We start from the raw sequence: 23,850 nt of genomic DNA, 5'->3' as shown, positions 1-23,850 counted from the left end.
CCATTTTACTATATTTTCAATTTCTGTAGTGACATTCATTTTCTGTCTCTTGAATAAGCCCCATAAAAAAACATTTCTATTTGAAAAAGATGTGAGGAAAACTGGATTATGTTTGTGGGTTTTTTTTTTTAATTAGCAAAGAGGCTATACCGAATGGTAGGCAAACTGTCAGCTGGATTCCTTTTAGACTGGGGCTTACTTTCATCCTCCCAGTCCCTGAGTACATAACATTTCAATGTCCATTTTCTGATATTAATTGATATTTACTATTGTGACAATACATGGCCAGCAATCTTGACTGTGGGAAAGGCCCCCTTAGAAGTATCAGTATCAGTTTGGGCTGCGGAGTCTTTTTCTGAAATGTAATCTAGGTTTCCTCCCAGATGCTCTAAGGTAAGGGGAACATACAGCCACCTCATCACCATAATCAGGGCCATTCTATTCCCAAAACAACTAGGCACACCTGCCTTCAAGTACTTTCACTATTGAAATCCTGGCCCCCATCAGTTTGATAGGTGCATTTGATGGTCAGTCCTGACTGAGCACACCTGGAACTGTTCTTCTGGAACATGAATAGAAACTAAAACTTCAGGTGGTGGGGAAAATCCTGTGTTTTTCTATTCCTATTCTGCAGTGTTAGAGATTCCTATTTGCATATTAAAACTCAACACCACTATGCTTTGAAAATAATCTCTTTTGGAATCTCATTTAATCTAATGAATGACTCCTTTATCTGCAGATTTTTCAAAGGATGGTTCTGTTCCCTGTTCTCTGCAAGGAGAAAATGAATGTCTTATTACATTCCTAATAACTACAGATAATGAAGGGAAAAGCATCATTCACAGCATCACTGAGAAAGGTGGGTGGCATGCCTTCCATTGTCAATGGTAAGTGATACTACATGGGAGAGGAGGAAACAACAAGAAATACTTTCCAAGAAGGACATTTCCAGAATTTTCCCAGTGATTTAAATAGACCTATTGAAAGGTTTGATATGTTCCAATGTCTCTTTCTTAGCCCACATAACAAAATGTATTTGTACCAGTCATGATCACCTCTAAAGCTGGCTGATGGTTTGTAGAAAGATGCACTGATTAAATCCAATATAAGCATAAGGTATATCTTTAGGAAAGGCTAGCAGAAGGGAGCCTAACAGTCTGAAAGAATGAGATTTGCATCAGGCAAACCTTGGCTCAAATCCTGATAACATTCTGGAAGATACTTGCCTCTGAGTCTCTATTTCCTCATCTATAAGATTCTAAGGATTAAATAGAATGATACGCATTGCCAGTATGTGCCAGTAATGGGACATCAAGTCAGAAGAGACAGGAAGCAGCAGGTGAGGAAGGAAGGAAGTAATCCATACATAAAAGGACTCTGTGTCTTCTGTGGGTTTTCATCCATACCACCTCATGGAGTTTGCTTGGGGCTTGGGTAGCTCGCAAATAAAAATCTCATCTTCAGCGAAGGAGAGAGAGAAGTTTATATCGGATAGAACAGAAAATTGTGGGAAAGGTACTTCTCTTGAGAAGTTTGAAATTTTAGTGAGTATCAGACTTACCTGGGGAGCTTGATAAAACACTTGCATCCTGTCTATCCTGAGTAAGCAGGTGTGATGTGTGGCCCAGGACTCTGCATTTTTTATTGGCATTTTTATTATTTTTTTATTGAGAGAACGGGAGAGAGCAAGCACAAGTTGGGGGTGGGAAGGAGCAGAGGGAGAGGGAGAAGCAGACTTCCCACTGAGCAGAAAGCCTGCTGCATCCTACCTAGGTCCCCAAGATCACAGCCTGAGCCGAAGGCAGACTCTTAACCAACTGAACCACCCCGGAGCCCCAAGGACTTGACATTTTAATACTATTCTGCTACAGATGGCTTCAAGACTTCCCTGGCTGTGTTCTTAGATATTCACTGGTGCCTCTTTTCTGTCTTTAATTAGTGATGTGTTCCTAAATCCTTCTGGCAGAAATGACAGCTGCATTAAATCAGATCTCTCTAGACCCTGTCAGCAACCTCCTCCTCCTCTCCCCAGAAGCTTGGAGCCTGGTTCTGCCCCAGACAATAGCAGCAAGGGCAGGCTAGCAGGCAGGAGTGTTTTGTTGTGCATGCTTGCTTATCAATGTGCCAACAAAATATTAAGTCCTGAATTTAAAGCCAAGAGTATCAAGCTGCCATCACTAAAGAGTGTAAAAACCAAAGCAAGACTAAAGTAACCAAAACGTAAGTTCAAGACATTATAAATCAACCAAGAAAATATGATTAGAAAAATACCACACTGCAGTGTTGAGGGTGAAGGAGACGTAGAAGTCAGCACGATACAAGATACAAGGGGTTGATTGTGATCTTGGCCTTGCAGCTCGGTGGACAGAGTGCACCCGGAGACTGGATCTTGAAAATCTCATATAAATCAACTTCTTTGAAATGCATATATACAATGCATTGTACAGGCCATTAGTTAAGGAAATTTAAGGTGATTCCTGCTGTACAAGGAAGAGTTACCTAATATAAAAAACCCGCCTCCTCATTACGTGTTTTATAAGGTCAGATTCTTGGAACTACACCCTCCAACCCTCTTTGACAGTGGCAGTAGATTTAGCAAGTTCTCCTGAAATCAAAGCCATTCCTTTTAATATGGATTCCTTTGTAGAACTTTTTTTTTTTTTTAGATTATTTATTTGACAGAGAGAGAGAGATCGCAAGTAGGCAGAGCGGCTGGGAGAAGCAGGCTCCCTGCGGAGCAGAGAGCCTAATGTGGGGCTTAATCCCAGGACCCTGAGATCATGACCCGAGCTGAAGGCAGAGGCTTAACCCAGTGAGCCACCCAGCTGTCCCATGGATTCCACTGGAAAAATGAGTTCCAAACAACAAAAATGAACTAGAACTATTTTTAATTCAGGGGCTTTTGTATCTGGTTGGTTTTGTTTTTATTTTTATTTTTTATTTTTACCTTTATTTGGGCGTGAAAGAGAAAGATGCTTTTAGCCGATAAGGGCCTCCTTGTTCCTGAACTGTTGGTCATTTTTTTGTTTGTGTGTTTGTTTTGGTGCTTCCACACAATCTGAGTGGCACATAAACATGCCATCCTTCTGAAAGCACTCAGACTCTCTGATGACTTTTTATTAGGGCTTTTTATTCTCCCTATGCTTTTGTAGTAGGGGAAAGCGAAAGGAAAATTACCTTCCCAAAGCTTAAGGGGAGTCACCTTATAGCTCCAAGGAGGCTTATCCCTGTTTATAGGTAGGCCCCAAGCTTCCAGGGGCCCTGAAGACAGAGCCAGCCTGTCCTAGAATCTGTAGGCCCTTCTCACAGCGCTCAGACCAGAGAATCCCAGGGTAGCCCATCAGACTCAAGGATAGGAAAGAGAAAGTGAAGGCTAAGGATTCCCGGGGTCCTTCAAACAAATTTTAAAAGAAACCAAATGAACAGTCACCATCAGGGTGTGTGTGGCTGTAGGGAGAGCTTTGGCCGTCTTTTTTCTTACACCTGGAAGAATTTTCAGAGGAGAAGGGCCACATTCCTAAGAGCCACAGTCAAAGAATGACAGCTGGGAGCCTTCCTGGCAGAGATGTGGGTGTGGATGTCATACCCACAGGTCCCAACATGGAGGTTCCAGGCCCTTGAAGTCTTGAGGATAGAAAAGGAGGAAGACTATAGTTGTTGTAATAATAATAATAATAATAATAATAATAATAATAGCAGCTCTCATTCATTGTGCTCTTACTAATGTCATATGCCAGGTATCATTCTATGTGCTTTACATGCATTAATTCTTTTAGCATCCTCCATATTACGACCATGTAAAGCAAGTGTTGCTATTATTTCCATTTTACAGATAAGGAAATTGAGGCAAAAAGAAGTTTAAAAATATGTTGGTCTAGCAGTAATTAAGTACCAGTGCTGGCTGGGGAGATCTGGCCGGCTGACTGGGAGTCCATGCTCTTAACTACTGTGCTATACTGCCTCCCACTGGCTGTATGGTCATAATAAATTCCTGGCTCCGGAAAACATGTTGGATCAGCAGCATAGAAATGTTAAGCAAACCACACATGTAATTTTAAATTTTCTAGTAATCTCACTAAAAAGTAAGAATCTGGTGATATGGATTTTAGTAATGTTTTATTCAGTCCATTCTATCCAAAATATTGCCATTTAGCATGTAATAAATAAATTATTGAGATGCTTTGTTTTTTTCCATACTAAGTCTTCACAATCAATATGTATTTCATACTTAGCACACAACCTAATTTGGAAAAGTCACATTTCTGTGCTCAATATCCACATGTGAGAGAGATGGCAGATTGGCAGCTCAGGGACTCAGGACCCGAGAACTAGCTAGCACTGGCCAGGACTCCACAGGCAACATAGCACCCTGGTCCTCTTCTCCCACCTAGAAATATGTCGTCAGTCTGAGCATCTCAGGAAATACTAAACAGTGTAAACAGTAGACGTTTCTATTGTGTAATACCTGCTCTGGTACTTGGGTCAAAATCTTTTCTTAAGAAATGTAGAATATTTTAATGTGTAATATATTATCAATGTATAAATGTATAATGACACTAAGTTCTTAAAAATTATCTCTGCCAGGTTATGCCTGTTCCTCCTTTATTTATTCTTTACCAGGGAGCCCTCCTAATTCACATTCTGGCTGCAGGGTCTTAGCAAGCTTCATCTTGCTTTCCACAAGAACATGCTACACCCCACCCCAGACATTTAGTCTTCAAAGATGTAGCCAGTATATATTCTCACTGACATATGCCTGCCACTTTCTTTGCAGGACTGTTGCTAACCTCGTAAAAGCAGCCATGATTCATTTGCTATGCTGGAAACAGTCTTTGAATCTTTATACTATAGTAACTACTTCATTTGCTCCTTTACTTATTTCTGCATAATCTCCTTACATTTTTTTTTTTAATCCAAAGAACAGAAGTGTGTGAGGCCAGGCATCATGCTGTTGTGGGGTCATTAGTCCTGCTCAAAATCAGATCAGTTATAGATCCTTACCTTGAAAGAAGCATGACTAGTCCTGTGTGTATAACTCTCCTTATTAAATATCTAAAGGCAATGAGAGTTAGGATAAACTAAGCATGATTCATTTCCTCCCCAGATACCACAGATTTGCCTCACTACTTGCAGAGGGAGGCAGATATTTAATGATAATTTTTATGTGGGATTTTTTTTTTCTCATGAAAGCAAGGGGAGAGCTTAATTATAATGTTTCATTAAGAAATGTATCGTCTCCCAGGAATATTGCAAGAATTATTAGTCATTCTGCTGTCAGTGAGGGAAGGCACTGTATAATTGTGAAATTATATTAATATCATCAATAGAGTCAAAATAACATTTCAGAGAATGTTCCAGTTGAAAGGACTCTACAGAACATCTAGTTTCCCAAACTTCCCCGAAAATAAGAATCCCTTGGGATACTGTTAATAATAAAAAATATCTGTGGCTCCATCTAAGACCCACTGAATCACAGTCTCTGGGGAGGGATCTAGAAAGCTGTGAGTTTAATAAGCATGAGCATTTGCACGGTCTTATCCTCAGGGAAGTTAAGGGATTGCTGAGGTCCCACACCTTTGTTTGATGGTTGAGGATCCCGGGGCTCAGAGAGATCAGGGGAATTGTTGTATATCAGACGGCTACTATACATCAGAGGGCAACTGAACCCACCTCTCCTGACCCCAGTCCAGGAAATTCCCAGGACACCAGAGCACTGATTAACATTAAAACAAAACTAAAAGTCGTCATTGTCGTCTGCCTATTAAAAAAAAGAAAAAAGAAAAAAGAAGCAGCAGCAAGTAGTAAACTTCTTAGGAGGGTGGGTTTTATATAAGTTTGAATATAACCTCCTAGACAGTTCATGTTTCAAGGAAATCCATGAAAAAGTAACATCGTGTGTGTGTGTGTGTGTGTGTGTGTGAATGAACACACACGTACGCATTTCATTTCGATTGTCATGTCCCCAGAAAAGACCATTTTTGTTATTAAACTGCAGTCTTTTTCACGGCCCTTTGTATATACCGTGCATTAATCCTCATTCTTGGATCCTAACTCTTTTTGGGTCAAGTATATATCCATTTGCCTTAAATAACCAAACTCTATCTTTTGTTCTCCTTTGTAGGACTAATAGGACTTTCCTTCAACAAGTAACTCATTTTTTTTAAATACAGCAAAATGAAACATGTTACTATTTCCTTCTATCAGAAAAACATGTGGTTGGAAATTAAATGAGAAATGTTTTCTCTACATCACAAGATTTATTTGACCATCTATCCTTTTTTTTTTTTTTTTTAAGTGAAGTTTTTAAGGCTCCATGCTGGGAGGCCCAGGCCTTGAACTTGGGAGGCCCAGGGCTTGGACTTACAGCCCTGGGATCAAGACCTGAGTTAAGAGCAAAAGCTGGATGTTCAACCCACTGAGCCACCCAGATACCCCAATTACACCATCTTCTTAATATAATTTTCTTTGTTTCCACAGACTGTCCAAGGCCCCCAAACATTCCCATGATTATGTTAGGGGTTTCACTGGCTATTCTTCTCATTGGGGTCGTCCTACTTTGCATTTGGAAGCTGCTGGTATCATTTCATGATCGTAAAGAAGTTGCCAAATTTGAAGCAGAACGGTCTAAGGCCAAGTGGCAAACGGTATGTAAACCCTTAGGGGCTATTCCTTGTCCAGGGGAGAAAGTGACTTGTGGAAGAGATAGATGTCAGCTTTCTTCCGCTCTAATAGAGAGTGAGAATGTCTTGTTCTTCCCCTACCCCTTTCACTGCATCCCTAACAGCTATGGTTTATTTTCTGCTTTGAGGACAAAGGAACCTCCGTCCATTATCTGGGAGCTTGATAGTGCTCAGAGCAGGCATTTTTCTCAGTGCAGTGGGGATTTCCCCCACTCTGAAGAGTCTCATGAAGCTCCTTATAAGCTGCTTAGGGACATCAAGGAAATACATTTAATCTTCATCACCAAGAGGAGCATTCAGGCTCCATTTGATAAAGCATAGGTGCTGTATCTAAATGCCTCCATAAATCGGTTGTGTTATAGCCAAAGGAATAATGTTTGTGAGTAGCATGGTGGTTCATGCCAATTTCCATAGAGATACTCATTACTTATAATAGGTCACCATTCCAAATTGAGAAGACTTTTTAAATACCATCCAGTTAGTTCCTCTGAATAACAAATTTTAAAGAGCTACCTGAAAAATACCTAACAAGTGTCAACCATTATTTATGTGTACTCCATAGATATAATTTATGTTTCTCCTCTTCACAGTAGACAAACACAAAACAGGACTCCAATTTTCTGTGTTTCTTTTCCACAGGACAGATAATTACATTTCTGGAGGGCCATAGAAACAATTTCATGGTTTTAATTTCATCTTTCTGTCTCTAATGGTGTGCCCAGCTCTCTAAAAGCAATTATCTTACATTGCTGATTCTAAATACAGTGATTTCACTGGAGAAAATATAGAAAAACACAATGTTCCTTTGAGTTCATCTGCCCAAATAAATGGATATTAACACTTTTTTCTTCTAAGTATATAGTGATATCTTCAGTTCTTAAAGCACATAGAATTTCTCTTTTGGATAAATTTGTCTTGATGAGAGACATCTATATCTTATACAGTTATTTTGAAGTAACCCCAACATATGGCACAGGGCATTGGACAGTGAAAATTTTCATCTACTTCATCTTCCTGTTAAAAATGCCTTTAGACACACAAGCAAATTCAGCGCATGGATCTTGTTTTGATTCTAATTTGAACAGCCCAACTATAAAAATACATTTCTTGGACAACTCTAGGAAGGATAATATAGACTGGGTATTAGAATGATAGCTAGGAATTATGATTAATCTGATTAGGTAAAATAGTGGCATGATGATTTTGTTAGAAAATACCCATATTTTGGAGTGAAAGGAAATGAAGAGTAGGTTTGCTTTGAAATAATTCAACCAAAGGAGAACAAAGGATAGTGAAGTGAATGTGGCAAAATCTTGATAATTGTTGAATCTGGCTGAGGAATCTAGAGAAGTTTGTTATACAGCTTTCCTCTTCTTTTGTGTATGTATGAATTTTTCATAATTAAATAAGACCCTTTAGGAAAGTAAATTTGAACTTGCAATGAGATTATAACTTACCCATACATAACAAGGAAAATGTAACCTGATAGTTTTGTTTGCTGACTTAGAACATGGTATTATAAGGCTAGAGTGCTGGGTCAGTTAACTTCAACCAATCTCCTGGCCATGGATGTTTTTAACTCTCACCAGCTCTCAAGAAAATGCCTGGCAATGGTCAAAAAGGGCAATCAGACAAAAAAATATAGTTAAGTTGGCACAAAGAACCATATGGCAGTAGTTGGTTGAACAATGCCAGCCCTGTGAAATAGTTTGAGTAATCCCATTTTCAATGTAAGGAAACTGAGGCTCATAGAAGATAAGAGACTTCCCAAATGATTGGTCCATAGTGGAGCTGAAAACTGAACTGCAGCCTCTTCCAAGCACAGCCTTGACTCTCCTAGAAATAATAAGCAGGTGTTCTGCAAACAAGTATTTCGGCAATGATGTGATGTGTATCTAACCAGCACATTTTAATGTTCCCATACAAAGGCATGAATACTGGCAAATGATTAATATCTTTAAAATAACATTTTAATTAACAGTTAATTTCCCTAAAACATGCATTGTTTTCCCTCAGGATGTAGAACATGACTGAAATTCAAATGCTGAATTTTTACTGTTTCTTCATCTAAAATGGAATTAAAAATAGGCATTAAACAGATAAAAATCATAAATGAAAAATATTATTCCCTTGTTAAATTGAGTTTTTTTGAATAACAAATATTTGATGTTCTTGACTACATAATAACTGGGTAATAATTATTCACTTGGATGCAAAAGAGGTTTAATTCAAATAATTCAATTCAAATTTCACTAATACATCCTATTAAAAATGTTATTCAGTACATCTATTTTTGGGGTCCTCAACTTGATTCCATTTTTAATTTAAAACCTGTTTCTTCCTGAAGAACTGAATTTGACTGGTCTTCAAACCCCAGGGGACCTCCAGGGTTGGTAGGAATCGTTGGGTCTCCTGACCCACAGGCCTCCATTGGACTCCAAAAGTGACAGAGCTCAGGACAAGAAAGAGCTTTGTTTCTTACCCCTTGAAACATTTCATCATATCTATAAAGAAAGCTTACCTTTTATTATACTTGTAAAAATAACCTCCCCATCCATATTCTTTATGAAAACACAAAGGGAAGATATTTAAATTCATCTTTGAGTAGACATTTTTTCTAGGATGACACATCATTAACCAGAGGCAAAAAATGTTCAGTCTGACATTTCTTGCAGTCATGGATTGATTTTTGTACTGTACTCAGCGAATCAGGTCTGTATTTGGCAGTTAGGCAATCATTAAGAGAGCTGTGGGTCATGACAGCGAGCTTTCTTATTACCACTTTTTTAAGCTCTAAAAATGTGCCATTGCATTTACAGAATCTACAGCCTAAATTAGCACCCCCGGACTCCTGGGGAAATCAGCCTGGTCACCTCAAATCAGGGGGCACCCGAACCTTGTCTAAAGAGTGAAAGACTTCAGACCCATGGGAAAAGGAGACCCAAGCCTATATCTCAGCTGGAAATCCTCTGTAGAGACGTTTTCACCCACAGGGCACTAGAGGAGACAGTATTAGACATTGCCATGCTTTTTCCTGCAAACAAAACCTGCTCTGAGCTTCTTCTCGTGAGTTCTGATCACCAGCTGAGGGCAGGAAACATGACTGCCTCCCAGCAATATGTACTTGCTCTTTCTCCACCTTTAAAGCCCCACCTTATACTCCTACTACAGCGGCGTCTGCTTCATCCATCGCCCCCAATTACCATGTCCGGGCCCTACAACTAGCTTTGCAAGAGATGCCCCTAAATATTGTAGACTTGAATAAAGTTGCTTCAAGATACAGAATGAAAACTGCACAATCAAAATTAATATTCAACTGAATGTCTACAAAATAACATCATGTATTCAGTCAATTACAACTTAAGTCAACTCCTTTATAGTGCATACTTAGTGTGGAATGTGATGCATTTTAATATGTTTGTTTGTTTTTTGTTTGAGAGAGAGAAGAGAGACAGCATGAGGAGAGGGGCAGGGCGAGGGGAGGGAGAGAATACCAAGCAGATTCCACACTGAGTACAGAACCATATGCAGGGCTCAATCTCACAACCCTGAGATCATGACCTGAGCTGCAACCAAGAGTTGGACCCTCAACTGACTGAGCCACACAGGTGCCATGTCATGTCAAACATCATAATATGTTTGACATGATACGGGATAGGGCCCACAAGAGTTCCTTGTCTTATGACGAGCTAAGCTGGCCCTGCTTACAGCCCATTTACTCTTCCAGAGTATTTTTTTTTTCTCTTCCCTAAGTTTCCCCCTTCCTCCCAGACAATGCTCTACTTATCATCCCCAGCCTGCACTTATTTTTGCCATTTTTCCTCTTCAATTGAGTCCTTTATTTTTCCGTAACCAACTTAAACTTAATAGCTTGTAGTCTTTATTTTTTTTTTAAGATTTATTTATTTATTTATTTGACAGACAGAGATCACAACCAGGCAGAGGCAGGCAGAGAGAGAGGAAGGGAAACAGGTCCTCCACCAAGTAGAGTCCAATGCAGGGCTCAATCCCAGGACCCTGGGACCACAACCCAAGCTGAAGGTAGAAGACTTTACCCACTAAGCCACCCAGGCGCCCTGTATAGCTTGTATTTTTAACCTTAATAGAATCCATACATGATTTTTGTTTCCAAATGAGACTCCACCAGCATTTAAGACCACATCACTCTCCAATTCCAAGTTCTTATAGCAGCAGGACTAAATAAGGACTAGAGCGTGCTCAGAATTATCTAGGTTGACTTCAGGAGTGGAAGAAGTATGGTGACTTGGCCTTCACTCATTATTCACCACTAAGGAACCTCTTTTCTGTTTACCCTCATTACTGAGATAGTATCTCTCCCTGAAGGCACAAGAACAAAGGTAACATGTTACTCAGTCAGAGGTCAGGCCACTGGCTCTGGACAACATAGAAGCAAATGCAAGAGTGATTCCTCCTCACAATAAAGACACTGAGGCAGATCCAAAGGTGACAAGTGGGGAGATGCCTGGGAATGTTTTTCAATTTTATTCAGTTCTTCCAAGAACTAAGAGAAATGTACTTGGAAAGCAAATACAATTGTTGTTTTTGAAGTCTATGTCTAGAACTTACTGCCATCTCTACAATTCATGGGTTAAAGTGACCAAATACAAGATTTAGTAATTTGGAAGGGGATTGGTGGTACCCAGACTTCATACACAAGTAGAAATGGGCTTGGGAATGTTAAATGTAAAAGCTCCAGGGAGAGTATCTTTCTAACCCCATCCAAAACTTAGAAAAGAGGAAATTCCAAATGCGAAGGAGAAGTATAAATCAGAACTAATAAGAAGAAGCAACATTTACTGAGCACTCGATATGTGCCAGGGTCTGTGCTAAAGTATGCTATTTCATGGATGAGGTTGGGCACTTTGGTAATGCCTCCTGTGGGTGAGGACACCACCACTCAGCATTGCTTAAGTGAGGTCATGTGGTGGCGCTGGGTTTGAACCCAGGCCGTCTGACATCCACCTCTGTGTGGTCAACCTTGGAAAGTGGGAGAGAAGAAACTGTACTTTACCCGGACATCTTGAGCCTGCCTGGAGCAATTTAACCAAAGGAGAGAAACTGGAGGATCAAGCTTGGCGTTTCGTTAAACACCCGAGACTCAGGCCTGCTTGTCTTGGTGATGGCTCCTAGAAACACATCTACAACACAAGAAGCACAGCTGAATTGTCCAGAGATTGGCACAAATCCTCTGCACTGCCCCAAAGCCAAAGCCATCTTGCCCAAGCTATCTTGGGGCCTGCACATCTTCCTGAGCCCCAAGTTCCACACGCTAGTGCCTCGTGACTGTGTTTCACACACTGTTATTCTCTAGTAAGCTTATGCCACCAAATTCTTTTACCATCTAGAGCAGGCGTACACTGTCCTGGGGATCTTTCCTTGCTCCTCCAAGCAACTAGATATTTCTCCTGAATTTTAATCTCATTTTAGCAAGATTATCAGTGCCCTTGTGTGATACCTCCCACCAACAACACATCTCTTAAAGGCAGACACCGTGTCATTCACCCTTGTATGCTTCTACAAGTTCACTTCTCCCGTTTTTTACTTTTTTTTCAATTTATATTTCATTTTGGGGCCACCTATTGATTCATTCTATTTATTCAATAAATATTGAGTGTTTGCTGTTGGCTAGACACTTCTTTCAATTCTGGTAAAACCATAGTGAACCAAACAGCCAGTCTTAGTTTCTATCCATAAATTAGTGTGTTTTCAAATAGAGTAGGATTTTTACAATACATATAAGGCACTGGTCCTGCATATTAAAAATTTAAATGTAGAAGCATAAATTTTAAAATGCTAAGAGGCCTGGCTAGCTGAGTCGGTAGAGCATGAGACTCTTAAAATGCTAAGAGTATGATTGATCAAATTTATTCAAATGGCTTCCAAACTGGAGCCTGACTCTCTTCTTCTAGTTCATAATGGACAATGAAATTATTTAAATATATTAAAATCATGTAATAACATACTTTCATTTGAACTTCTTTTTTTTTGTTTGTTTTTTGTTTTAGGGAACCAATCCATTATACAGAGGCTCCACCAGTACCTTTAAAAATGTAACTTATAAACACAGGGAAAAACAAAAGATGGACCTTTCCACAGATGGATAGAACTACTTCATGCATGAAAAAAGTCTGCTTCACTGATATGAAATGTTAATGCACTATTTAATTTTTCTTTTTTTTTTGTTGCTTCAAAACGAGGTTGGTTTAAGATAATAATAGGTCATTTGGAGATCAGTCATTGTCTGTATGAAGGTTAGAGACTGTGTTGGCAGGTTCAAAATAATCAGGAAGAGAAATATCCTTAGCGAAGGGGTGACTTTGGGGATCATTGAGGAATACTAACTCTGGTGCATTAATGTCTCAAAAAATCATCAAAATGAGACAGGGGGGCCTTATTTGCATTTGAAAAATGTTTGAAATTAGAATCTCATTTGTTTCAGGAATATAGCTACCTGAAGTCTTTGTGTCAGCAAAGTCACAAAGTCCATATGCTCATATTAAATAATCGCACTTGTGAATTAATTGTAAACTTTTAGTAAGTATGCCCTTTCCTAAAGGTGGATTCTTCTAAAAATCTATGAAAAATGAGATGCTGACTTTTACTTCAATAGAGAGGATGCAATTCTTCTAATGTCCCAAATGTAATAAGTGTTAATAATTTCTGTGGATTTGCATGTATCCAAAAGTCAGGTACACACAAAAATAAATATTTTAGAAGAAGAAGTAGTTTATAAGTTAGAAAGTAAAAAAAAAAAAAAATCAGTAAAACCAAAATAGTTTATTAATTAGATTATTTCTAATTACCTGAAGAATAAATTTCTACACTCAGTTTCCCTTCTGATCCTGAGTTTTCAAACCACTACTTGTCCCATATTTCTCAATCCATTTTTACTTAGTTTTATAGTCATCTATGCCCTGGAGATGTCATATGAAAGTTTTAATTTCTTATTCAAATTTACTTTAAATGGTTAGATAATCAAAAGGAGCTCCAATAATGCAAAATGAACATGGAAGAGAATAACACTTTAAATGGCTTTAAAGAAAACACATCAAGAGTACAGTCTCTCATGACTAACAGGCTTTCTATCCATATTCGTTTCCATTTATACAACCTAACTTGCACATTTCAGCTGCACATGGTGACTATGCATCTTGTACTTACTTTAAAGTATGATTTTACTTGAAAACTCCATTTGGATAATTAGGGATCCATAGGTTGATTGAGGATATGGACTCCATAGAATATTATTTCCTATTAGTACTGCTTCACAGAGCACTGTCATCTTATTTGATAAGGAAGCTAAGCCTCAGAGAGTGAGTAGAAAAATTGGTCCAGAATCTAGATCTTCCAGCTCCAAGGTATTTCTTCTTTCCACAGTATGAGGCTAACTCTTTTTCCATGAAATGATGGAAATATTTGGTTAGTTAAGCAATAACTATCATTTGTTTGAAAATGTCCTGAGATGAAGATAGCATTCAAACTACTGGAGCAGAGGTGAGGTCTTGTATTTTGGTGCAGTGTTTATTATCTTTGAGTAAACTGACTGTGAAATCTTTTACTAAATGAATAGTTCATTATGAATGGAAGTTTCATTATGAATGGAAGTTTCAGATGTTCCACTGAATTGACAAAGATAATCTATGATGTTTCCTCAATTCTACCATATAGATCTGTACACATCTGATCACTTGGAGTCTTATTTCTTTTCTAGTTTCTGAATAACTCAGGTAAATCAGACACTTGAGGAATACACAGCTACACTAAAAGAATTACTAAGCAATCACCTTGGATACCTGAAGGGCAGATGTACCCGCCGTGTTCCTGACTGAAGCCCGGGGTCTGGGGAAAATCTACAGCAACAAAGATGTTGCAACAGTGATGATGCAACAATGGTATTCACCTCTACATGTGACATTTTTTTATTATTACTAGAATGGGATTCTAGAAAATATGAGTTTCTTTTGTGTGTATATTGGGGAAGGTAGAGAAGAATCTGCTATTTCTCTGAATACTGTTTTGACCCAAGGCTGGACCTTGAAAAGGCCAAAACATTAACAGTAGTACTTCTGTTCACTGAAGAGTTATATTACATGAAGATAAATGGTTTTTTTGTAAGTTGTTTTATTGTATTATGTGTTGACATAAATAAACATGGTAATTTAAACAATGAACCTTAGATGGATGATAATTCCTTTTATTTACTTGGTACAAAACCCTCTTCTTGGATTTCCAGATCCCTGTGTGACCTACTCTGACTACCTGCTTGTCTCATTCTGGGGCCAAGGGAAAGAATGGAAAGAGGCAGCTACCAAAGGCAGCAGACAGCAAGGAACTGGCTGCAGTTTGCTGCACAGTTACAATACCCACATCACGAGGTTTTTTTTTTTTTTTTTTTTTTTTAAAGAGGCCTGGACATTATCCTACATTTTGTAAAATCAGTATTAGTGTTATGGGCCGAATTGTGGTCCCTATTCTAAAACTTGTATATGGAAGTCCTAAATCTCAGTACCTCAGAATATGATTGCCTTAGGAGAAAAGGTCTTTTAAAAGGCAATTAAGTTAAAATGAGGTCATTAGGTTGGGTCCTGGTCCAACATGATTGGTGTCTTTATAAGAAGAAGAGATTAGGACACAAATGTGCACAAAGGGACAACCATGTAATGACACAGGGAGAGTAAGGCCATCTACAAACCAAAGAGAAAGGCCTTGGAAGCAATAACCCTGCCAACACCTTAATCTGGGCCTTCTGGCCTCCAGAATTGTGAGAAAATGCATTTCTGTTGTGTGAGCCCTCCACTCTGTGATACTTTGCTATGGCAGCCCGAGCAAACCAATACGGGTACATAGTGCTACTTTTCTGGGCATCCATTTGGTAGATTCCATGATGCCATGCTCCTTTTCTCAAAACTAAGCAGAGAGAATCCAGGGCTTACACAAGAAGCCAGCCTAGAAGAAGGCCTTTTCTTAGAAAATCTCTTTCCTTAAAAAAGGGTAGGGAACATCAAGTCAAGAGCACTCATACTCCAGGAGCGCCTGGGTGGCTCAGTGAGTTAAAGCCCACTTGGCTTTAACTTGGCTTTAAAGCCCCTTTGGCTCTGGTCATGATCCCAGGGTCCTGGGATTGAGCCCCACATTGGGGGGGGGGCGCTCTGCTCAGCAGGGAGCCTGCTTCTTCCCTCCCTCTCTTCCTGCCTCTCTGCCTACTTGTGATCTCTTGTCTATCAAATAAATAAATAAATAAAATCATTAAAAAAAAAGAGTACTTATACTCCAAAACAAACTCTGTGTTGTTGACAAAAGCTGGGGATATCTGGAAATCCAGAAACTGTTCCCATTTTGAATAGCCCTGAGAAAATTACTTTTCACCTTAGTTTTTCCATCTGCAACATGTTGGCCCTGCCTGTATCTTCCAGCATCTATACCATAGTAGATGCTCACTAAATTCGTTCAGGCAGTATTATTGAGTGCTTATTATTATGGATACAGAAATGAACAAAATAAGCAGTTCCTGCACTTTTTGGTAGGGGAAAGTAGAGGACAGTAAACAAATGAATATCCAATATCGGTATGCACATCCCAGATCCACTTGTCCCCACCTATCCCCCAGGTTTAAGCTGATAGTCACCCCAGCACCAACTTATACAGTTCCCTTAATAGTAAAGCCCCATCTTTCCCCTAATTCCCCAAGTATTGGGGAACCACAGCAACTCCTGTGCCCAAGTCCAGAGTGCCTGCTGGATCTAGGTAATAAAACAGAAGTTTTAAAAGAAGAATGCAAGGTTAAGTCACTCTGAACATTAAGACACTGAGCCTAGGAAAGGAGAGGAAAGAAACAAAAAGTTTTCTTGGGTGGGCTTGGGGGAAAGCCAGGAAAGACTAGAAAATTTGGGAAGTGGGAAGAAAAAGTCTTTGGGGTAGCATTTATGTATGGGTGATGTTGAAAATAAGACATATGGGAATGGGGGTGATCAGTTGTTCATTTTGAAAATACTCATTTTTGTGAGCCTGCTGTTCCCCTGACTAAGGCAGCCTGTGGGGTTTCCCAGCAGAAGACCCAGCTCCAGGGGGGTTTTGGCTGAGAGTCCACATGTTTTAATCTGGTTCATGTCTCCCCTTTAAGACTCTTCAACACAGAACACATCATGCCCTGAAACACCCTGTGAAACCCCCCAAATGGCAAATGGCAACCCCCAAAGCAACCCAGGGTCTTCAGATTTGTTCTCTCCTTCACCTCTTTACACACAGTCCTGTAGGTACTTCCAGTACCAGAGAAAGCTCTCCTACCAATCACATTCTTTAACCATAGGAGAAAGCTGACCTATCAAAAGAGTAAATTTATTTAAATGTTAGTGACTCATAACAATTTTTGTCATCTTCGTTTCATGGAAATCTAAATGAGAAAAAAAAAAAAAACAAAACTCCTTATTCAGAGGGAATGAAAAACAGGGATTGAATGAAATGTGATAAATAGAAATTTTCCCTTCTATTAAATTTTATTTTGTTGCAGCAGACTCAAGTCAGCACAACTGAGAAGCAAGGAACCTTAAGTTCAGGATTTCACAGTGGCTCTTTTAAAGGTCAGTTGGGCTTGGCTACTCTCGTAATAGATGAGCGAAGTTCTGGATGAGGCTCCTGCAGACAGGGGGTGGGGCAGCAGCCACCTAGGCCCACAGCTTGGGTCAAGGCATTAATTCCTTCGGTTCGTGGACCACCACAGGGTTAAATGCTTGTGTTAAATCTCCCTGTGCCTTGGAGATATCCAAGTGTGAATCAAAACTTCATCCTCTGTTCTCTCCCATTTGGCTGCACAACCAGCAAAGAGAGAGCAACAGGGGATGTATGCCAGGAGTTTTTGTCCTATAACCTGTCCCGGAGGTAGGCCCTGGGAGAGGCACTGGGCACAGGAGGGCACAGATTGGGCCCAAAGCTGCTCTTCCGTGTCATTAACAAATCTCATGGAGAGTCTAGTTCAGTTTGAAATTTCAGTCTGACCTTCACAATCTCTAGGTGTGTGTTTTATGAGGAAATTTACTGCTTAAATTGTTTTGTTTTTTCAGCTTAAAATGTATTTACATTCACAGTCCTTGCAAAACAGCTAATCCTGCTTCAGGTCAACATCTAAAGATGATACATCATGAAACTCTATTGTTTGTCAATAACTGGGGAGAAAGTCACTAGGTCAATTTTTTCATCCTGCGTAGGCTTTGCTATACCTACTGTATGTGTGTGTGCGTGCGTGCGCGCACGTGTGTGTGTCTTATTTTTAAAAACTACCTATTAAACAATTTTTATCTGTTTGTATATCTTGCTATATATAGATATATATACACCTATATGTATGAACATACATAAATGCAAACACACATATTTCTTATTTTAATAGGTAGATCTTCTTAGATTTATTTGAATCTATTACTTATTATTTATTTATATCTATTACTACTTAATAAATGTATCTATTGTTTCTTATTTTAACAGATGTGTCTTACTATCATTAAATAGCTTGCATTGTTAATAAAAATTGATAACACATACCGTTCCGAGTGCTTTATATATGCTAACTTATTCAGATGGTATGGTATTATTAGTACCTCCCATTTTACCTTATGGTATGGTATTATTAGTACCTCCCATCATTTAGATGAGGAAATTGAGGCACAGAGATCATAATAGTATAAACACTGCATTGGGATCATAAAAATTAAAATAAGTAGACTAGCTGTTATGTGTATTTTGCATAGTTTCAGTGTATTAAATGTCTATTTCACTGATTTCAAGAAATGTGTCAGATTTTAGACACTTTTTTACTAAGAAGATGGAATTGGAGAAGAAAAATAGAGAAGATTAAAATCTTTCTCAGCACACAAAGCTACTATTTAATATCCTACTCTTAGATTTAGGCAGTAACATGATGTGAATATATGTGTCTAACATCACCTGCTGAGAAGTTCACAGGGAAGAGCTAATAGTCTGATGACACCCCTGTCCTTAACCTGGTTCTATGTTGTGTCATTATTGCATATATTGCCCATATTTCCTAGGGTTCTTGTGAGAATTAAATGGAACAGCATATTAAAGAATTTGACATATTTGTTTAATAAATGTTCTGTGAATGGTAGTTGTTTTTCATTAACTGAGTTCCTCCAATAATCTCCCTCTTAGAAAAAGAGCAGAGTATCCAAGCTTGGGGTTTAGATATGATTGGAAAACTATGACAAGTTTTAAGGAAAAACCATGAAGCACATGAAAAAGAAAAATATAGAAAGTTCTTTGATACCATGAGTTAAAGAACTCAGAATAAGGGCTAAATTATACACAAGAATGATGTTTCTGGGTAAATGTGGTAATGGCTTCTTAAACCAGCCCTTAAGAGAATTTTGTAGAGACTGAAGTCTGACCTGTAAGCTCTTGGGGCCAAGGCAATTCTATTGTGGTGCCCCCTTGGAAAGAGTGGGACACGGAAGAGAGGAGCTGCTTGTAAATGGTGCAAGGAAGATGGGCTCTACTGACCCAGAAGGCAGAGCATCATGCTGTCTAGTGGGAGTGAATGGCGGCATTGGAGGAGGTACTTGCCAGGGCTGCAGGTTGAGCAGAGACCTAGAGACAAGCAGTAGCCAGGAACATAGTGGATGATGGGAGACTCAGGTTGGACCTGAAGGCAGGTGCTCCGTCAGCTTACGCAGTGGAATGTGGAGCTGTGTTTTGGGGCTGGGTGTGATACCATGGAGAAGCAGCACTAAGAAGCTGCTTCTTAAGGAGCATGTAAGACACCCCCTGAGGATTTTTTGGATGCCAGAGGTGAGTTTAAACCTCAGAAGGGGTCGCTTAAGTCTTCCAGGTGCCATAGTGAAGAATACAGCCAACAAAATTCAGGTTTAAATGTTAAAAAGACCTGGGGGGGGGGGTGTGCTGCGTAGCTCAGTCGGTTAGGCATCTGACTCTTGATTTTGGCTCAAGTCATGATTTCACAGTTGTGAGATCAAGCCCTGTGATGGGCGTGGAGCCTGCTTAAGATTCTGTCTCTCCATTTCCCTCTATTCTCACCACCCTAAAAAAAAAAATAAATGTTGGAAAGACTTATTCATATGTTATGGGTGCTGACACTTAGGTTTGGGACTAAGGATAGACATACTTGATACTTGATATGCAAGTAGATGAAGGAAAAACCACTTAAAGCAACATTTCTCAAATTAACATTTGTGGCCCCTTAGAGGTCATTGTTCAGTTCTAAGAATAATTTCATAATAATGTATTTTAGTTTTTTCCCTAGCCCATTTTCCCAGAGGGACAACCCACAGAACAAACCACAGGCTTTTCTAAGAAATAGGAAGGCACTGGGAAAACCGGGGAAAGGAGTGGGAGAATAAGGTAGGTTGTGAGGACATAAAGGCAAAATCAAGAATACTAATGGAAATAATAAGGCCACAACTATTTATGACAAATAACAAACTCAAGTGACAAATACCAGATTTTGTTTTTTAAAAAACTTGAACTAACAAGCCAAGACCAGTTCAGTTTGGGGCCTAGCCTTTTTTGAAAATAATTGCTCTTACTAACAAACAGGAATTTGCCTGAATAGAAAGTACAAGTCAAAACACAGAAAGATTTAGTAAAAAGATGCACAGGTTTTCTGCAGCTCACATAGATGAGTCACACAATCCCCTCAGGGCATACAATTAAAGACAAAGGACCAGGGAAAATCCAGGAGGCAGGGTATTTTATCACATTATGGGGAGTAGGAGAGTGTACAAAGTATGGCCATGCCGTCTGGGTGATCTGGGTTATGCGTGGCATAACTTTATAAGACACACAGAAAGGAAGTGTGCCATCCCCACAGCTGAAATTAAATCACTCTGGAAATGAAACTAGTAAAAATCCTTACACAGAGAGAATTAACCCCTTGTAAAAATAATCCAAGAGACTGTCTTGAAACACATGATTCAGGAAGATTTGGATATCCACAAACAGAAAAAAACCAGATTAGGGCTGGAATGTGATTTCTGTAAAAAAAAGTCACAAGACGATGGAAGCTATTTTCTACTGTATGGTGTGAGGAAAGATAGTGCTAATGGAGAGCACTGATCTTCATGGAGCCTAGGAAAAGAAAGGTGAAGGAAAGTCCTGGTCATTGTTTTTCTCATACTGCCTAAAATGAATAGGAAGCTTTAGACACAGGCGTGTCCTCTCCTGGTGGGACAGCTGCTGGAGTGCAGAAATCACTAACCAAGCTTTTCAGTGAGAATGCCTAATGTAGCCTCTTGTCCTTCTAATATCTTTTCTATGAAATTGGGTTAAAACCTAATATCCCAAGGTTAGAATCATTTATAACATAAGAAGTTAGGTCTGAAGTGTTCTTCTCAACTAAAATACAGCTATTTTAGCCTAGGGACTTTAATAACATGTTTCTAAGATTTTGTATTTTAGTTTGGATGCTCAGATTTGATTTGTTTTTTTACACTTACTCATTGGTTCTGGAATATGCTCTAGATAAATAGAAAATGCATTCTCACACACACACACTCACACACACACACACACACACACACACAACACAAATACTCCTTGGGAAAAAAACAAGCAGAATCATAGGGCATTGAAAAAAATGTTATAGTACAGACTTCTAGAGTTCCTTATGCTAGTCTTTATTTCCTCCGTTTCCTCATAAAAGTGAGTTTGGGTGTCAAATGCAGATGTGATTTTTTAAAAAATCCCTAAAAAATGAATGTGATTTCTGCTTCCAAAAAGTGGAGTAACAGGAAACAGATTTACTCCCCCAACAAAAGCAAACAAACAGAATACATCAAAGAATGGTTTTCAAGACACTGGACATCAAGTATTAAAGGATACCTGAGACCCAGAGTACAAACAAGGTGAGTTCTACATAGTCCTAGCTTACCTGACAGTTGTAGAACATTCTACCCAACAGCAGCAGAAGCTATTATTATTATTTTTAAATATACATGAAATATTTAGCAAAATAGACCACACTCTAGGCCATAAACAAATCTCAATACATTTAGAAAACCTCAAATCACACCAAGTATGTTCTTTGACTATAATGGAATTTTATTAGAAATCAATAGTAAAAAGATATCTGGTCAATCCCCAAATATTTGGGAACTAAACAATACACTTCTAAGTAACCCATGGGTCAAAGAAGAACTCAAAATGAAAGTTAGAAAGTATTTTAACCTGAACAAAAGCATAATATATCAGAATATGTGGGATGCCCACTAACGCATAGTGGTAAATTTGTAGCAATAATGCCTATGTTAGAAAATAAGAAAAATCACAAACCAATGATCTCAGCTTCTACTTTAACCAGAAAAAGAAGACAAAACAAAACAAAACAAAACAAAACAACTAAGTGAGCAGAAGAAAAGAAATAATAAAGTGGAAATCAGTGATATAGAATACAAAAAAACAAAAGAGAAAATCAATGACACCCAAAGTTTCCTTAAGATAAATAAAACTGGCAAACCTTTAACAAGATTGACTGGGAAAAGAAAAACAGAAAAAAACAAGTTCTCAATCTCAGGAATGACACGTGATATTTCTGTAGAGTCTACAGATAGTAAATGGATAAACAGGGAAACGTTATGAACAACTTTATGCCTATAAATTTGAAAACCTGTATTGCCGCTTCCAGTCGGCGACGAGAGAAGAATTAGGCACAAACAAGTCCGCTGCACAAGACTGGGAGCCGGGGACAACAGTCGAAAAGGACTGCTGCCACTAGCAACTCCACAGTCTCACTTTTATTGGATAGAAAACAAGAGCCAACAGAAGGACTGATGAAGGTCACACGTTAGTCACGTCTTGCAGACCAGCACGGAGGAGGGTCAGGTTTCTAGCTAACCAAGCACATCCAAAGGACTCAGCTAACTGATAACGAGCACTTCTGGGAAGAGAAAGGAGCGATCACGAAAAAGGGAAGCAGGCGGTTTCCGTTCCACCCTGAGCTGACCGGCTGTTCCCGGGTGCTCGGCTGCCCTGAAGCCCGTGGCGTTCCGCCCTGGGCGGGCCGGGCGGGCCAGGCGTTCCTGGCTGCCCGGCTTCGGTGAAGGGTGAAGGGGCGGCGTTCTGCCCTGAGCGAGCCGGGCATCCCCAGCTGCCCAGCTTCACGGTCGTACATCGTCCTTCTCCCCAACACCTGTTGTCAGTATCAGTATTTCTTAAGGCCATATCTAAATGTGCTTGGCAACTAGTAAAATCCTCCAGGGGTTACAGTTTAAGTAACAAATTGTTCCGAGGGGCAGCAGCACTGTATGAAATGGGCAAATTCCTTTAAAGACAAAAAAAAAAAAAAAATGGTTAAAAAAAGAGATGATCTGAATTTCCCTATATCTGCTATAGAAATTGAAAGCATAATTAAAAACCTTTCTACAATGAGGAGTGCCTGGGTGGCTCAGTTGGTTGAGCATCTGACTCTTGATTTCAGGTCAGGTGATGATCTCAGGGTCGTAAGATGGAGCCTGAATTCAGGCTCCGCACTGGGCCTGGAGCCTGCCTGAGATTTTCTCTTCCCCTTTCCCTCTGCCTCTGCCCCCTTAAAAACAAAACAAAACAAAACAAAAAACCTTCCCACAAAGAGAAACCCAAGCCCAGATGGCTCCAGAGATAAATTCTATCAAATGCTTAATGAAAAAATTATTCTTTGAGGCCAGCATTAAGCTAATATCAAAACAAAAGACATTACAAGAAAACTAAAAACCAATACTCCTCATGAACATAGATGGAAAAGTTTTTAAACAAAATATTAGCAAGTCAAATCCAATGCATAAAAGGAAAATATATCATAGCTAAATGGGGTTTATATTCCAGTAATGCAGAGTTCATCTAAAATACAAAAATCAGTGAAATAATTCACCATATAAACAAACTACAAAGAAAATCATGACCATCTCATAAATGCAGCAAAAGTGTTTGACCAAATGCAACAACTATTTTTGATAAAACCTCTCATCAAATTAAAAATAGAAGAGAACCTCTTTAAGCTGATAAGAGACATCTATGAAAACCCTATAGTTAAGATCATACTTAATGGCATAAGACTGAATGTTTTTCACTCAAACCATTTCTATCCAACATATACTTCTAGTACTGGAGAATCTAACTAGTGCAATCAGCCAAGAAATAAAATAAAAAG

At 39.1% G+C, this 23,850-nt stretch overlaps 1 protein-coding gene across 4 annotated transcripts in view; it reads left to right on the top strand.

Annotated features, from left to right (window-relative positions):
* ITGB6 (integrin subunit beta 6) overlaps positions 1-14,872 on the top strand; it is a 126,304-nt gene extending 111,432 nt beyond the window's left edge. For 3 of the 4 annotated variants that reach the window (XM_059394054.1, XM_059394052.1, XM_059394055.1), the window contains 3 exons: positions 740-859; positions 6,478-6,644; positions 12,707-14,872. In XM_059394054.1, the coding sequence (XP_059250037.1) occupies positions 740-859; positions 6,478-6,644; positions 12,707-12,805 (386 nt within the window). In that variant the 3' untranslated portion in view covers positions 12,806-14,872. Of the gene's footprint in view, positions 1-739; positions 860-6,477; positions 6,645-9,499; positions 10,034-12,706 lie in introns of those variants that run through there. The other variant, XM_059394053.1, reaches the window with a different exon arrangement.
* The last annotated feature ends 8,978 nt before the right edge of the window (positions 14,873-23,850 follow it).

Source organism: Mustela nigripes, chromosome 3 (assembly GCF_022355385.1).
Source record: "Mustela nigripes isolate SB6536 chromosome 3, MUSNIG.SB6536, whole genome shotgun sequence".
Lineage (NCBI taxonomy): Eukaryota > Metazoa > Chordata > Mammalia > Carnivora > Mustelidae > Mustela > Mustela nigripes.
The sequence above is the reverse complement of the archived record's forward strand: the minus strand, read 5'-3'. Positions and strand labels throughout refer to the sequence as shown.